Source organism: Drosophila takahashii, chromosome 2L (genome assembly GCF_030179915.1).
Source record: "Drosophila takahashii strain IR98-3 E-12201 chromosome 2L, DtakHiC1v2, whole genome shotgun sequence".
Lineage (NCBI taxonomy): Eukaryota > Metazoa > Arthropoda > Insecta > Diptera > Drosophilidae > Drosophila > Drosophila takahashii.
The window spans coordinates 195,669-212,044 of record NC_091678.1 but is presented as its reverse complement, the minus strand read 5'-3'; the positions used below and the strand labels follow the sequence as shown (position 1 = coordinate 212,044).

Below are 16,376 nucleotides of genomic sequence, written 5' to 3'. Positions count from 1 at the left end.
GAGTCGGCAGGAAATAAGAGCTTATCAGAACAAAACTATGTGCTACCAGGCTAGGCACCTATATACACTTTTCAGAATCTATTTGGTGTTACTCTCTCTGGCTTATGTACAACAATTCAGTTTTACATATTCGGTGATATTCACAATTGCTATACGAGGCGCCTTGATAGTTGATGACTACATATTTGTTGAAATTCTAGCTTCCCCACAACTTGGAGTGATTGACCCTTGAGGGATCATTCGACCCTCTCTCTGTTCAAGGGAAATCGAAACCAATTTAGGGTTTTCGTACCATTCGTACAATCTGTGCAATCGAAAAAGTGCTCACGTCATGGCACAAACAAGGTCTGCCAAGATCAAGGCGCTTGGTAATCAGCATGTAGATTTTAAAATTTCTAATACCCACTGAAAGTAACCGAAAACAGCGGGCTCCATTATCTTTCAAATTAGGTGTGACCAGTGACCCCCTGGGGCCCAAAGAAGATCGCGTGTGCTCGAAAAACAATTTGGACAGATGTGCAAGTAAATATATTCCTGAGCACAAATACTGGGAACTTGCAAATTTGAGATTGTGGCAATGCATTTAATTTCCATCGATAAGATTGCCATATTGACAGAAGTTTTAACTACCAAGGTATAATCAATATCTTTTATCTTGCATAAAATATAGGTTATTGTTTTTCTCAAGAATATTTATATGCTTTTACTATACTAAGTCATGTACATCCAAAGTTTTTACCTTTGAAATCCTTCGATAATAGAGTTTTCCAATCACGTTAGACTAATACTTTTCCCTACCTAATATTGCCAGGTCCCAATAAATCTGCACAAGAGTTATCAGCTATGTGACCCTAGCACCGCGTGACTGGGCATAAACCGAGTCGATGATTAATATTCTTGTTTGTGTAGTATACAGTTCGGTTGAAATCAATTAAACGCTATTACATGCACAATTTCCGTTTGAATATGTTCAAATCCCGCGCCAGTTGGCCGAAATGATATGGCAGCTCTGTCCGATAAACGTCAGATAGGGCGATAAACAGCTGTTTGTGAAGAAAAACAAATTGAACGAATTGTGTAAAGTTAAATGCGATCGTTTTCAGCGACCACGTCATATTCCGTTGGTCGAAATGAGGTTTTGGCTAGTTTGTAGTGCGGCCGCCCTTTTCCTGGTTCTTCGAGCGGCGGCGGACATCAGCGGGCAGGAGCTGGCGAGCAACAGTACAACCATCAACTCCACCTCGCCAGAAAGTTCTAACTCCACTCACGCCGCGCCCGATGTGTCAGCCAGCAGTCCTCCGGGGAATATCAAGCCCCCAACTGCTGCTCCTGGCAATGGAAGCGTCACGAAGAAGGGAAACACATCCTCTGTGGCGACTGAGCCACCGCTCATCGACTCACACGCCGTCGAGCAGGAGCACAACTCCTCGCTGTCCTTGTTCTTCGTCATCTGCGTGATCATGTTGGGCATCCTGCTGATCCACTCCATGCTGCAGACCGGATTCCAGTACCTGCCGGAGAGCATAGTGGTGGTCTTCCTGGGAGCCTTCATCGGCCTGTCGCTGAACGTGATGTCCGGAGAGAACGGCAGCTGGAAACGCGAGGAGGTCTTCTCGCCCATGGGCTTTTTCCTGGTGCTCCTGCCGCCCATTATTTTCGAGTCCGGCTACAATCTGCACAAGGGAAACTTCTTTCAGAACATCGGATCCATACTGGTGTTTGCCATATTCGGCACCACGATTTCTGCGCTGGTCATCGGAGCCGGGATCTACCTGCTTGGTCTGGCGGAGGTGGCATTTCGGTATGTTAAAGAATATTTATTTACCCACAAGCTCTGAAAGCCGCCTTTTGTAGACTCAGCTTTTCGGAGTCGTTTGCCTTTGGCTCGCTCATCTCGGCTGTGGATCCCGTCGCAACTGTGGCCATCTTCCATGCCCTGGACGTGGACCCCATACTCAACATGTTGGTGTTCGGCGAGAGCATCCTGAACGACGCCATTTCGATTGTGCTGACTGCATCCATTACCCAGTCGGCCAACGCAAATGCCGAAGCCAGCACTGGGGAGGCAATGTTTAGTGCATTAAAGACGTTCTGCGCCATGTTCTTCGCGTCTGCCGGCATTGGAGTTATATTCGCCCTAATATCGGCACTGCTCCTCAAGCACATCGACTTGCGAAAGCATCCGTCCCTCGAGTTTGCCATGATGCTCATGTTTACCTACGCCCCGTACGTCCTGGCCGAGGGAATTCATTTAAGCGGTAAGTCAGGGGGTTTTTGACTCTGAACTACAACCCCAAATAACATTTATTTTCCAACAGGCATCATGGCCATCCTCTTTTGTGGAATCGTCATGTCCCACTACACGCATTTCAACCTATCCACTGTGAGTCACTGCTAATTCACTTTTGCGTATGTACATGCTGAAACCATTCTATCGCAGGTTACTCAAATCACCATGCAACAGACGATGAGGACACTGGCTTTCATTGCAGAAACCTGCGTGTTTGCTTATCTGGGCCTGGCGATTTTTTCGTTTAAGCACCAAGTAGAACTATCTTTTGTTATATGGGCCATTGTGCTTTGCCTAATTGGGCGGGCCTGTAACATTTTCCCGCTCGCCTTCTTGGTCAACAAATTCCGCGAGCATAAGATCAACAACAAAATGCAGTTCATCATGTGGTTCTCAGGTCTACGAGGCGCTATTTCCTACGCACTGTCCTTGCACTTAAACCTTGACAGCCAGGAGAAGCGCCACGTCATCATAACAACTACGTAAGTGGTTCCGGCTTGCAAAAAGTACCCAGTCATTAAAAAATTAAAATTTCAGACTGATCATCGTGCTATTTACCACGCTAGTATTGGGCGGCTCGACAATGCCGCTGCTGAAGTATCTTAAGCCCGGAAAGAAGCGCCGCACACGTGGCTCCGTGCGGAGTACCACTGAGGAGGGAGGTCGTCGAAGCGGAAGCGGCCGAAAGCGCTCCAAGTCTATTTCTCTGTCGAAGACCCGCGAATGGGGTCAGGCAATCGACTCGGAGCACCTGTCGGAGCTCACGGAAGAAGAGGACGTCACCTTTACACAGGCTCGCGATCGCTTTGGGCGCATGGACCGGAAGTATTTCATTCCGTTCTTTACGCGACGGTTCAACAGTCAGGAACTGCACGAGTGCAAGTCACAAATGGCCGACCTGACTAACAAGTGGTACCAAGCCATTCGCGTGAGTCCTTTGGATTCGGATGAATCGGATGAGGAGATTGGGCTGGCGGCCAGCACAAGTCAGAGTCATCTGACGCGATCGTAGGAACTCGAAGGCTGTTTTAGGGACATCTGTGGCTGTGTTGGTAAACTTTGGTGGCCAAAGAGAAGGATCGTATTGATTACTTAAGTTGTTCTAGTTCAAATGTAGCGATTTTATTTATATAGTGCGGTGGTGGTCATTGTTAACTCGTGTATATTTTCCTTGTTCCAAGATGCTTATTTTGTTAGATCTTCATGCACTGATTCATCCGTATCATGTTAGTTCCTTTATTTATCCGATTCAAGCAGTATTCCATTGCACACGAATGTTGGTCTTCAAAATAGCAGTTTGGACGTCACAAAAGCAGACTACGTCAGAAACTTATGTTTAATCTATTTACGGATACTTGAATGTATGTTATGACTGTATTTGTGATTTTGTACATTGAACCAAATATAATATATATTTAAATGTGATACCAATTACAAAAACTTGACTTTAACCTGCTTGGGGAAATACAATTTCTTTTTTGGCGGAAAACAATAATATTTCTTAAACTCACTTTGGCAAACTAATTTATAGTTACATATCAATTGCTAATAATATTAACTATTAAACTAAAATTGACTACGAAAGGTGTGCGCTACGGATACTTCTACAGTTCTTCGTGGGTGGACTCCTCACCGAGCACCGTGGAATCTGAATCGCTCCTGACTGCAAACGAAGTACAAAAATCGTTAGAATGCTTAACCAATTGGTGTTAATAAAGAATACTGATGACTAAAGCTCTCGTGCATCTTTATCAAAAAATAAACCTAACACTACGCCCCGATTTGTGCCTTCTAGCCCGGCTCGGTTTGGCTTATAATGACTTCATGATCATTTCCTCTAACTGTTTCGTGTTAAACTCGGGCTGGTGGCCACCTTCTGCCTCCGAGTTGATCCAGTACTCGGAAACAGCAATATACGCGGCCACAGCCGCCCCGACAATGCAGCCCCAGGCAATGTGGGTGGAGCTCTGGAAGATGACGCACGTGGCCACACACATTCCGAAGTAGGTGAGCATTCGCGTATAGCTCACATAGTTGCTACGTTGCTCCTCGGAAAGGTCTTTGAGGGTCGGAGGCGCAAGACATACGGTGGTAAATGCGATGTTAAGAGGCAATTGGTTTAAGCGCTGCTGTACTTACCGGTACACTTGCCGTCCCTCAGATCATGGCCATCCGCACACTTCTTGCACATGTCCGGGCCATCGCCGTCGCAGCCATTGCAGGAGCGGTCGCACTCCAGGCAGCTGAAGGAGCCCTCGTTGTTCACGCAGAACTGTTGCGGTCGGCAGGAATTAGGGCGCTTTTGCTCCAGGCACTCGTTTATGTCCACACACCCCGCTTCCGAGTCCATGCTCCACCCGTCCTTGCACTTGCGGCAGTTCTTCGGACCTCCTCCTGTGCAACCGCCCTCGCCGCAGGCCGCGTGGCACTGTGTACACAGCAACTTCGTTTCGTCACGGAAGGACTCGTAGTGCTCCGGTCCGCAATCATTGCAGTTTGGTCCCGTATAGCCAGGATCACATTTGCACTTGCCGTTTCCTTTCCGAGTTCCGGCTCCCTTGCATTTGCCTGAAAAGTTAACGCACATTAATATTGATAGACTTCATTGCACAGAAACAGACAGTCAATAAATTTGGCGGTCAAGAATTTATAAATATTTAAATTTAGACTTAGCAATAACTAATAAGCGAGATTGCCTTTATCGACTGGCGCACTGACTATGTTGCGGACTAAATGCCTTTAATTAGTCAGTATCGGCTGGGAGATTTTGTTTTGGGTTGGGGGTAAATTGAAACACCCTTGGAATTCAAACCGTACCGTTTCCGCTGCAGTCCGTGCAGGGCTGGCAGTCTGCTCCGTAGGTGTTCGCCGGACAGCAGACTGCCAGCTGGTCGATGCAGAGCCAGGTTTGCAGATCGGGACTCTGCACTTGGTTGTTGGTAAACCAGTCCTCCAGCAGCGCCTCGTGCTCGTTGGCCAGATTGTGGCAGTGGTCCTTGTTTACCACCTCTGGGTCCGAGCATAGCTTCTCCTGAATCTCCACCAGCCGCACCTCGCTGTTCTTGTACGAGCGCAGCTTCTCCTCCTCCCAGGCCGTGTCCCCGCCCCCGTGTCCTCTTTTCGTGCGCTCGAGTCCTGCCTTAAAGGACCCGACTAATTGGCTGCAGGCCCTGCAGGGCGGAGGAACTGGCTTCTGGGGCGGAAACGACGACGAGGCCATCGCCAGGAACGCCAGCGTGGCGGCCCAACAGTCCTTGAATCTCATTATCTTAGATTTTTTGCGTTTTTTACCGGCTATTCTTAAGTTTACGTGTATTTCAATCGGACACTATCGATTAGTCTGAGAACATCGATAGTCGACTCACGCTCTCGTAGCAAGTATCGATAGACCGTCTGTAATACGATGAAGGCCTGTTCACACGGGCGGCAAGACATAGTGCATCATTATGATAACTTTAAAACATTAAAATTATAGAAAAGGGGAATATTTATCAATTACATAAGTAACTAAATTATTTTCTGTAAGCACTATTGATCTTTTTCTTTTTACGGTTTATTTCATCGATTCTTCACATGAACTTTTTGAAGTAGATGCCATAACCGCCACACAATTCCAAAAAATAAGTTTAAAATTCAAATAGGTTCTTCAAACCAAAAAGAATAGTCTCTCTGATTTCTAAAACGTTTTGCTTGATATATTTGTGCAATTTTAGACTTCGCAGTATTTTATCTTGAAAGGATAATAAAAAATTAATGAATTCATAGATAATCCCAAATTTAAAGGTTTTTTTTTATTTTATATAAAATATTGTAAAAGTACAAAATATTAAAATGTATTTTTATACCCTTGCAGAGGGTATTATAATTTTGGTCAGAAGTTTGTAACGCAGTGAAGGAGACGCTTCCGACCCCATAAAGTATATATATTCTTGATCAGGATCAATAGGGGAGTCGATATAGCCATGTCCGTCTGTCCGTCTGTCCGTCTGTCCGTCTGTCCGTCTGTCCGTCTGACCGTCTGTCCGTCTGTCCGTCTGTCCGTCTGTATGTCTGTTTCAATACCGTTTGCGAGCTCAGTTTAAAAGCTAGCGCCTTGAAACTTTCACAGTCGTCCTAAAACATGTGTACGCAGATCAAGTTTGAAAGCCGACCCGATCGGACGTCTATATCCTATAGCTCCCATAGGAACAATCGGATATAGCTTTCACAAAATGAAGATATTTCGCTCAGTGTAAGAGCTATTGACATGAATCTTTCCAAATCGTATTTTTATGTGCGTACCTTGATGAGGGTAAAAGCGCGTGCCGATCGGACGTCTATATCTTATAGCTCCCATAGGAACAATAGGGTGAAATCGGTCAAAATTTGACGTTTTTCAGGATATTTCGCGCAAAATATAAGCTATTCCCATGAAACTTTCCAAATCGTATTTTTTTGTGCGTACCTTCATTAGGGTAAACCCGCGTGCCGATCGGGCGTCTATATCCTATAGCTCCCATAGGAACAATAGGGTGAAAAATTTAAAAATTATATTTTTTCAATTATAAAATATTTTGTTGTTTATTAATTCATGTTGCTAGTCTAGTCAAGTTTTAATTCGTAAAATCTGCAAGGGTATTAAAACTTCGGCTTGCCGAAGTTAGCTTCCGTCCTCGTTATAAATGTTTACTGTAATAATATTTGGTGTAAGTGCATAAAAAGTTTAAGAAAGGTTCAGCTAATATTTTAGCAAGTAGAGATCGATCATTCAAACTCTAAATGGTTACTTAAAATAATCCGATACGCTAGACATGAAATATCAAGAGGTTTGGTTATAATACAGTTGCAGACTGCGGTCTTGCAAGCATTTACCATTTCAGTGGAGTACTTTTGTTGGTGTAAGCGTTGGCCCTAAAATTAAATATAATAGTTAATATTGCAAAATATAATATAGGTAATATTAATTATTTATTTGATAATAAGGGAAAATTCCATCACCCAAAATTTCAAATCGATTGGCATCCAAACGTGATCATTTTTATTTTTTGCCATTATTGTCCTTTTGGGACAAGTTACAGCAAAGAAAAAAAATAAAAAAACCCAATTTTAACAAAATTTGGCACGAAACAGCGTTAGCCAATTACTGATATGAATGAAGTCTGTATGACAAATATTTTACAGCTATCAGATTGAATATCTGCACTGTATAATGGACGTATGGACTACACGGACCACAAGAATGTTTTTTAAATATAGTTTTACTTTACCAAGTGAATTAATGCCATTGCAGGAAAATAATATTGATGACTTACTTAACGACGCCATGGTTCTGAACTGCTGTAAGAGTAATAAAGGGAGTCAAGCGCTCTATGAAACGATCGTTGTTACGCTCCAGTTCCCTTTGGTAATCTTTTTGATCTGAAAGAATAAGATTCCGGTTCTTCTTCAAAGCGTCCGCACAACGTTTTGAAAACTCGCGAAAGCACAGTCGAAGTTTGTTTTGGTGCTTTGTGGGGACTGTTGTTCCGTCAGATAAATTGGATAGGAACACGCTGGCCATTTCCATAGGGCCTTGGTTAACGGTGGTTCCAATGCAACCCTGGAGAACCATTTGTAATATTTTGGGGTCAGCAGGCTCCTGATTCGTAGCTGCCGCCAGCTCCAATGTTTTCTTTTGAATATCCTGTGCAAAAAACATTCCATATTATTAACCGTTTGTATTTTATAAACTCTATAAACTTACTTCAATTGCCACCTCAATGGGTTCCAGGACTATTTGCTGCCGGCTAATAACCATAATTCGTGTTTTTACATAGGGAAAGTGGTTCGCCGTGGTCAAAATCGTTTTCCGTTTACATTGCTCATGAAGTTCGCCATGTGCCTTACCATTTTTCGTGAAAGGCGTTGCGTATATAAATCGCTCTATATTATAAAAAAAAATGATTGTCAGACTGAACACGATTCCTTTAAAGTAACATTCAAATTCATACTTAAATTGAAATTCCGCTCAAAGTATGTTTCACGATGCCGCATTTCATAAGTTTCAAAATAAGGTTCCACATAAGTAATTTGAATGTAAGCCTTGTCGGGGTCCAAACTATTTACGTCGACCGTATTCGAGTCTTTGATGATATGAACTGAGTCCGGTCCAAAGCGTTCAGTATAAAAGTTCTGCCATGCAAAAGAAAAATTTTTAAATGCATTTTTGGTAACCTAAACTGTCATGTTATATTGCATACCTGAAGGCGACTGAATATTTCGGGTAATTTTGTTAAAGTTGGCTCTTTATAGATGAATTCCTGTTGGTCCAAGTCTCCAAATTTTCCTCCATAAAATCCAACCCGGAAGTATGTACCGAAAACTCTCTTTCCCTGTTTAAATATAAGAAGATATAGATTGCGTTATGATAATAACGTATAATGATTACCTGTAGCTGCGCTATGCGATTAAACGCCTCCTGCAACTTTCCATGCACTTTGCTTAGTTTTTGAAAGTCTCTGTTGGCTTCGCAGATGGGAATCAAAATCTTATACACCTCGTTCATTGCTTCATACATGCCAGCAACTTGGAAAGAATTTGAAGCTTCTTCGAGCAAAGCCTTTAATCCAGTTTCGGTGAAATGATTTCCCAAGCAAATACCATCCTCGCCGGGACTGAGTACGTCATCGGACACGGCCGACTCCATTAGAGTATTGGGAGAAATGCGCTGAAAACTTACAGCTCCAACAGGTAAATGTGATTGAGACTCCAACATGCTAAGATATTCAGAGACCAAAGACGCGGCGTGTACGTAGCACATCGCTGCTTCCGTGTGATTTGCGCGCTCGCGGTGCTTCTTGGCCATGTTTTCCAACCAAGTCAGCCGTAGATCAGGGTTGTTTTGGTATCCTTTGGCAATCCGATTCATAAGATCAAGCAACATTTCTGGGTCTTCTTGATACTCCTTCATCTTAACGGTGTCTGACAATATCATGTGCAGATTGAAAAGCAAATCTTGTACTTGCTCAGGAAACGATGTATCCTGTAGATCGGAGTCGGATTCAGCATAAACTAGCACTGTTTTAAGGGCACGGCGAAGCGATTGTTCACTAAAAACGGAGCTTGTGCCAACGAGAGAGCTTAAAGACATCGTCACTTGCATCTTAACGCGGGCAAAGTTCTAAAAGCAAACATGAATTAGTTTTAATAGGCTTATCTACAAAATTGAAACTTACATTTCCGATTTCGAAATTTTGTCTCATTAGTAAATATAATGATGCAGCTGCCTGAGATCGTATCCCTGGCAAGAGAGATCCACAATGCTTCAGTAAAATTAAACACAAATCTGCACAAATGTCCGTCTCGTCGTCGAACAATAAGTTGGGAAATTTGAAAATCAGAGCGCGCTGGGAGGCAAACAAGTTTTGCAGCGCCAAAGTGGATTGGTTACGGGACAGTGCGTGGAGAAGGACCTTAAGGACAGTTCCAAGAAGATTATGGTATAGGTTGGCCGCCACATGAACAATTATTTCCAGGGTGTCGAGAAGCACAAGCGCAACTTCAGTCGCCAAAGAGCCTTCGATGAAGTGACTTAATTCAAGTTCATGCTCACTTTTGCCCACACCGTCGACATATTGTGAGCGATATGGCATCTGGTCTTTTCGCCAGCGGAATTTCTCTGTCGAATTCCGATCTTTTCGGCGATTAATTAAATCATATCGCGCTGAATTTGTCCCTCTAATGCATTCCTCCAACTTTTCCTTTACATCAGTAGATCCAGTTTTTCTAAAACTTTGTGTATTGGTGCGTTTAAGAGTGGGGACCTGTTTTTGACCTGTATACTCGAAAGTTTTCAGGCAAACATTGACAACTTGAAGCATTTGATGCACTCTGTGGGGACTTAGATCCACAAGCCAGCGGTACAGAATATTGCGCTCCAAATTTTTAAGCACCCACAGGAAACAAACCAATAAATGGCGGGTGTTCTCCGAGCTAAGGGGCGATTTGTTTTTAACTTGTTCATTCAAGTAGGAGTAGGGACGACTTCCTGATATTGCGAAAGCCACTTCCGGATTTATAGTCGATGCTGTCATAGTTTGATGGGGGCCTTGATAATCTTCAAGCTGCCCGATTTGCTGCAAACGGTCCTGATCAAGACCGTGCTGATGAAGCTGAGGAATGCTGTTCATCACTATGGACAATAACGGTATGTATAAGGCGGCCACCCTTGCACGGGCTTCCGTGTCGCTATACCGAGTGTCCAAATCGTGAGAAGTCATCAGGTTACGTGTGCATCGTATCGCCTTCCCGTGCAACTGGGGATTGGGCACTTCCATTACTGCAGCCAAATCGCTGAGAACAAGTCCCACCAGGAAATGTTGTTGGAGGAAGTCCTGACTCAGGTCGGCATGAAGAGCTCTCTCCAGTGATCCCTGAAAAAATAAACAAATTAAATAGGAATTTCTGGGTACATTCCTTGACTTACGCATGATGTTTGACTGTTGCTCGATGTGGTGCTAGGCGTGGGGCTGCACGGCGCGCATACCATTGTGTATGAGGTTCCAAACGGCAAATTTAGAGCTACAAAGTGCTCATGACTACACACAATTCTTAAGAAGTCTATTTTATAGTTCATAAGATCCGGAATTGAAGCGTTTTTAGAAATCAGAACCTTGGTATAAGTTTTGATTAGGCCGAAAACGAATCCCCGGTCCATGATGCTTAGTATGTCAAATATGAAGAAGCTTAGACTAGCATTTAAGGATTGTGCTAGTTTAGGTTCATTACTATGATAGCCGACTACTTTTGTGGTAACTAAGTGCACCAGAGTGGACAGATCATCATTAAACTGATGTGGAAACCGATGCTTTCGGGGACCATTTAAAGTATTCGAATTATGCAAATGTTCAATCATAGACTTAACAATTAGCTCGAATATGAACCAGGAATTTGACATAGCTAAGTCTGCAGCTTTCCCACTAGCAACGACCCAATGCAGGGCCAATTCTTCGTGTAGCAGTCGCACTTGAACATCCCGCCCAGCCATTGAGTGAAGAATATCCATAGACAGCTCTAAAAATGGATGCAATTTAACTTTGTGCTTCGAAATTTTAATTTTATATTTACCTTTGCGATCCAAACTCCGGCCACTAGTCAATACATTATCATACAAGCTGTACGATTCGCTCAACTGCAAGTCTTCCGTGTTGCTGCGACTGCATGTTAGTCTCTGCTTGCTTTGGAATGGGTGCGGAATTTTACATTGAAATTGCACATATGTTGATAGCAAACTTTGACGTCCATACTGGTCATATTGGTCGTCATTGAGTATTGACAAAAGAGACGATACTAGGCAAAGAACCTCGAAAACCGTAGATCCCAGAGACATTGCCTGGCCACCAACTTTGTGGGTCATCACCAACAGTTCGATAAGTTTATCCAAGACCAAAGGTAGATGCCTCACTAATGGCTCACGATTTGCGTGCTCGATATCCAACAAGCATTTCTTTAACTCAGCCTCTATATTGCTTTCGCCGATATGGGATGGTATATTTCGCGTGTCTAAATATTCGCATATTAAGAAGAAGCGATCAAGGAACGAGTCCAAAGTATGAACCGCAGTAACTGCTTCCACATTGATAGCAAACACGGCTCTGTGATTGTCTAGCCACTTGATTCCAGGCAGATGGACATTCGGAGGAATAAATGAGTAGTTTTCCGGAGGTGATTCTACCATAACAGGAAGATTAAATTCTCCAAACTTAAGTTTCCCATCTTCCAGTAAGGGCAACCATGTGTAGCCAATAGGAGTCTCTACGGACGGCTGCAAGTCCTGGGGCTTCTTCTGGCAGGATACATGGTAAATGGTAAACAATAAATGGTGATGCTGCTTTATCGATGCAGGCAGTGCTATTTTTATCTCATCATAGAACGATGGACATTTGTTGTGGTAATTGACAGCCGTAAATGCCTCAGTGGAAAACTTTGGGCAAGACGACTTGCCATAAATGGCATTAACCGCATCTTTAGGAGTTTCGCCAGCCATGAGTTGTACGCGAACAGCAATGTTACGAGCAGAGCCCGCCCGCGAAGAGAAATTCAGCTCTTTTGGCGACACAAAAAGAAGATTGCGATAGGTATAATGTGGATTGTATATGGCTGATTGTGGAAACTCTAGGATTTCCTTAACTGGTCGTAGGTTTTCGGTACTTTGAGGGTTTATGCTTGCAAGCTCTGGTGTTAGTGCGTTCTTGGCTTCCTCGATGCAAGGCGATATTTCCAGTTTAATAGAGCCGGGTATGCACTTTAGCTTTTTCATAACTGAGCTCGGTCTTTTTAGCTCTGGTAAAATTTTGTACAAGTCCTCGTCTTTCATTTTATCTGCCTCTTGCTTGAAGAAACTTGGCACTGTGATAGTTATGGGCCGAAAGTTTTCTACAACGTTCGCGAAATCATCTGGAGACCAAGATCGGCGCTTCTCCTTTCGTTCTAGAGAGCCGCGTCGGGTAAGGGTTCCGCTCATATCGTTAGCCTTACGCCTTAGTTGATCAAAGCTGCTTGTTGAGGACTTGCGGTCCAAGCTGTTGGAACTTGGGGCGGTGCCCAGGCCACTTCCTGTTCCATTTCCAAAAGAGTCCCGTTCCGTCGTGCCAGCGTCCTTGCTCTCAAAATTGTCGCCGTTAAAAACGTTTGTCAGGTAGATTCCTGTCCATGCAAACGGCATTCGATACTTGCCCAAACGCTCACAGTAGTCCGCAGCGTTGAATTTAACTTTCTCCCGGTACTTATCTTTGTCTTCCTTTAGATACGGCTCGACAGAATTGTTGATGTCACCCTGCAGCACCTTCTCAAGACGGATTACCAGGAACAAATCATTACTTGGATATGAAATTTCGAATATGGCCGAGTGGCTCTGGGTGCTGATGTCGGCGCACTGGACGTGGCTCGACAACATTCGCTTGAGATTATCCGAGTTCATGTCGAAGTAAAAGTTTTCTGATATTTTTTGTCGCTCCTTGGCGTCATAAATGGCCATCGAAGCAAAAATTGGTTCCACTTCAAGCTCAAGACGAAGCTGCAGGCATTTGACCTGAATGCGATGTCCCATATGTTCAACTGGGATCTCAGCGAGCAGCCGACGTTCAATGCTTTCCTCCGGTTCAGATTCCGGGTACAGTGAGAAAAGAGCCACTTGACGATCCTGCTGCCGGCGTGCCTCGTTGGTTTGATCAATATGCTCCGGCGGTACGTTGTCCAGCAAGTTGGGTATCAGTGGATCATTAACCGAGCGTCGAAGATCAAAGCTCGCCCAGGAACCACGCGGTGTCAGTGTGTCCGTGCAAGAGCTAACAGAAGCCAAACTAGCGATTGATTGCCTGGAACTTGGAGTGCAGCTTTCGCTTTTATAGGCAAAGGTTTCTTCGAACGACGAGAAATCCTTGTCGATCTCGAACTCTTGCTGGTACGCGGAGGGACTTATGGTTCCACGATCGATACGCTCGCGGATATAACACGAGCTGGAGAGGTGCCGCTGTGCATACTCGACCACTTTCCATGGGCGCGTATAGCAGTTCACACATTCTTGTACGTGTTGGGGCAATTCGGATCTGGAAAGAATGTTGGATTTAGCCGTGAAACAAGCTGGGTAGGTACATACAAGTTTTCGCTCGGGATAATGTGATCAACAGTTCGGATCTTCCTGGGGAGGACTTTTACAGTTACATCTCCTTGAGGAAAATCCAATATGTGCTTCAGGGGGTCCCGGTTGATAACATTCATATGTTGGGAAAGAAATTCTTCATAGTCGAGCGGCTCTGTCGGGGAGACCTTTTGGGGGAATCAAAACAATTAAAGAGATGTACTTGAAACGTATAGTATTCTTACCGTCGAAGCGCATAGAGACGCGTCGATTGTCTTTGATAAATGACAACTAGAAACATTTTTCCGAACATCCGCAGCCGACTGCCTAGGGGTATTGCAAATTGGTATAGACACGATGAAGGGCGTTTCTTTGTTTGGGAATATAATTGCCCTTGATGGCGAACTTACTTTGAAACTTTTTGCACAAACGAACGCTGCGCATTCGACATTTTACGAGACCCGTGTGTTTAAATTGTTTAATACTTTTTTATTAAAAACGAAAAACAAATTATTGTTTACTTGCAGCGCCGTCGATACCCGTATTTATCGATTAATCTCGAACTCATAGAGATGAGCTAGAAGTCGATGTACTTGAACTAGTTCCCATACAGTGATGATTCTAACCGGTAATGAACCGGAACTGGACGCGGAAAATGCATATTTTTTTAAATTAATTTTAAATTTCCCTTTTATTGTAGCTTGGTGATAAAATAAGGAGGTTTTGAACACCTATTAACCCAATGTATTGAGTCTTATCCCTTTCCGGAAGATTTACAAAATTTAATTTTACTTACGACCAGAAAGGAAGTTAAATTCGGCCAGCCGAAGTTTATATACCCTTGCAGGTATGCCTACTTAAAATGTTGTTTTTACATTGTCAAAAATCAAAACGCCTACTTTCTACAAAGTTACAATGGTTTTTCAATTACTTTTTTTATAATTCCTATGGGAGCCATAAGATACAGTGGCCCGATCCGGCTCGTTCCGACATATGTACAACCTGCCAATAGAAAGCAGACTTTTGGGAAAGTTTCATCGCGATACCTTTAAAACTGAGGAATTAGTTCGCACAGAAACGGACAGGCGGACAGACGGACATGGCTAGATGGACTCGGATATTGATGCTGATCAATGTTCGTTAAAAATAGGTTTTCTTGTAAGTGCTTTTTGCTGTAGGTTGTCTAAAAAGGGTTCCCAAATCTAAAATAATGCACTGTTCTAGATGATTAAAAAAAACGTAAAATTTCTAATAGCATACGCATACTCTTTTTAAAAAAAATCCATTTTGGGGTATAGCGTTTTAAAATTTATCGTTGTTGAAAAGGCTAAATATAGGAGAACGATTTTTTTTTAACAAATTCGACGTTACCATGCTATATTTTTGCATAAATGATCCTATGATTAAACAATACAGGAACTCATTAAAAACGTACACGCTTGGCATTTTATTTCGATTTCCATGCGCTTCCGGCCAAACGACATGTGCCGTAAGTTTTCACTTTCACCCACAAGCAACAGCTGCAGTGGCTTTGGCGGGATTCTTTTTTAGATTTAGAGCAAGCCGCACACATTCCGGCCCCGCCAGAGGATGCGATGTTTTTACGAGCTGCATACCACTATGTTTGTCAGTGGGAGGCTGTTGAAATTTTGACGTCGGTAAAATTAGAAAAGGCGATAAATAGCTTTTGATGGCAGTACTTTTCTGAAACAGTCTAATGGAGTTAATCTACAGGCCACCACAGTGCGCAGACGAAGACTTTTTGGATAAAATACTATTAAAATTAAGATGCATCACAAATTAAGTAATCTGTCTCATGAAATTGTCTCATTATTAATAAAGATTGTGGTGGCGAAATTGTTAATGAATTCTTTAAGTTTATATGCCTTTACACTGCCTTTATCCGTTTTTAAACAAACTGGCCGTGCACTGAAAGAAAACTTTTCGTTATGGCATTTCAATTTATAAAAATCTAATTTGGAACATAAAACCCCTAAAAACAAGATACTGCACATTAAATTGACACACCTAGGTACACTCATCCATTTAATAACATAAATTAATTAAGTATAAAAATATATGTCATTAGCCAATTGTGGATTTTTTCTTAAGTGTCTTGGTTGGGTATTGCTCTTCGCTTCTGTCCTCATCTGTTCCGACGACAAATTATGACGAACTGTGTGCAATCATTTCCATACATCCTAATATATATGCATGTACACAGAAGTGCTATCCCCATAATGGCCATCTGCGTTGCCGCCAGATTTGTTTATGTGCTTTTTACCCCAGGGTTGCGCCTTATTCGTCGTTAACGTCTTGGGGCATTTAGAGCGATCACATAAATATGAGGTCCGTGTCTTCCAACGCTTCTGAGCATCGAATTGTTCCAACTTATTAATTTTACTTTGGGAACACTTCCACATTATTGGTTATAGAAAGAATCCGCGTATTATTTGGCTTAATTAGTTTTTAAGAATCTAAGATTATGTT

The 16,376-nt window shown here is 43.0% G+C and overlaps 3 protein-coding genes and 1 long non-coding RNA gene across 7 annotated transcripts; 2 read left to right on the top strand and 2 right to left on the bottom strand.

Annotated features, from left to right (window-relative positions):
- Positions 1-1,014: 1,014 nt before the first annotated feature.
- On the top strand, positions 1,015-3,302 carry Nhe1 (Na[+]/H[+] hydrogen exchanger 1). Its single transcript, XM_017148818.3, has 5 exons — positions 1,015-1,801; positions 1,855-2,258; positions 2,319-2,383; positions 2,441-2,772; positions 2,828-3,302. Exons 1-5 carry the CDS (start codon positions 1,131-1,133, stop codon positions 3,300-3,302), a joined length of 1,947 nt encoding a protein of 648 aa, XP_017004307.2. The 5' UTR covers positions 1,015-1,130.
- A 340-nt stretch (positions 3,303-3,642) lies between these two features.
- Positions 3,643-5,644, bottom strand: Creld (Cysteine rich with EGF like domains). 2 transcript variants are annotated; one of them, XM_017148838.3, is made up of 3 exons: positions 5,108-5,644; positions 4,430-4,858; positions 3,643-3,953 (listed from the first exon to the last, which is right to left on the bottom strand). In XM_017148838.3, the coding sequence occupies exons 1-3, from the start codon at positions 5,553-5,555 to the stop codon at positions 3,895-3,897; spliced, it is 936 nt and encodes a 311-aa protein (XP_017004327.2). In that variant the 5' UTR covers positions 5,556-5,644; the 3' UTR covers positions 3,643-3,894. The 2 variants fall into 2 exon arrangements, with proteins under 2 accessions (XP_017004327.2, XP_017004317.1); XM_017148828.3 differs by having other exon boundaries at positions 3,643-4,349; positions 5,108-5,641.
- A 354-nt stretch (positions 5,645-5,998) lies between these two features.
- Zir (dedicator of cytokinesis) lies at positions 5,999-14,462 on the bottom strand. 3 transcript variants are annotated; one of them, XM_070211722.1, is made up of 13 exons: positions 14,297-14,462; positions 14,132-14,213; positions 13,905-14,074; positions 11,375-13,854; positions 10,734-11,320; positions 9,484-10,680; positions 8,697-9,428; positions 8,509-8,640; positions 8,260-8,440; positions 8,013-8,191; positions 7,582-7,952; positions 7,142-7,180; positions 6,049-7,074 (listed from the first exon to the last, which is right to left on the bottom strand). In XM_070211722.1, exons 1-13 carry the CDS (start codon positions 14,335-14,337, stop codon positions 7,053-7,055), a joined length of 6,213 nt encoding a protein of 2,070 aa, XP_070067823.1. In that variant the 5' UTR covers positions 14,338-14,462; the 3' UTR covers positions 6,049-7,052. The 3 variants fall into 3 exon arrangements, with proteins under 3 accessions (XP_070067824.1, XP_070067823.1, XP_017004298.2); XM_070211723.1 differs by lacking the exons at positions 6,049-7,074; positions 7,142-7,180 and adding an exon at positions 5,999-6,020; XM_017148809.3 differs by having other exon boundaries at positions 6,049-7,180.
- LOC138912009 (uncharacterized) lies at positions 7,126-7,731 on the top strand. The gene is made up of 2 exons (XR_011417643.1): positions 7,126-7,223; positions 7,560-7,731. It is a non-coding gene; the product is annotated as an uncharacterized lncRNA (long non-coding RNA).
- Positions 14,463-16,376: the final 1,914 nt, after the last annotated feature.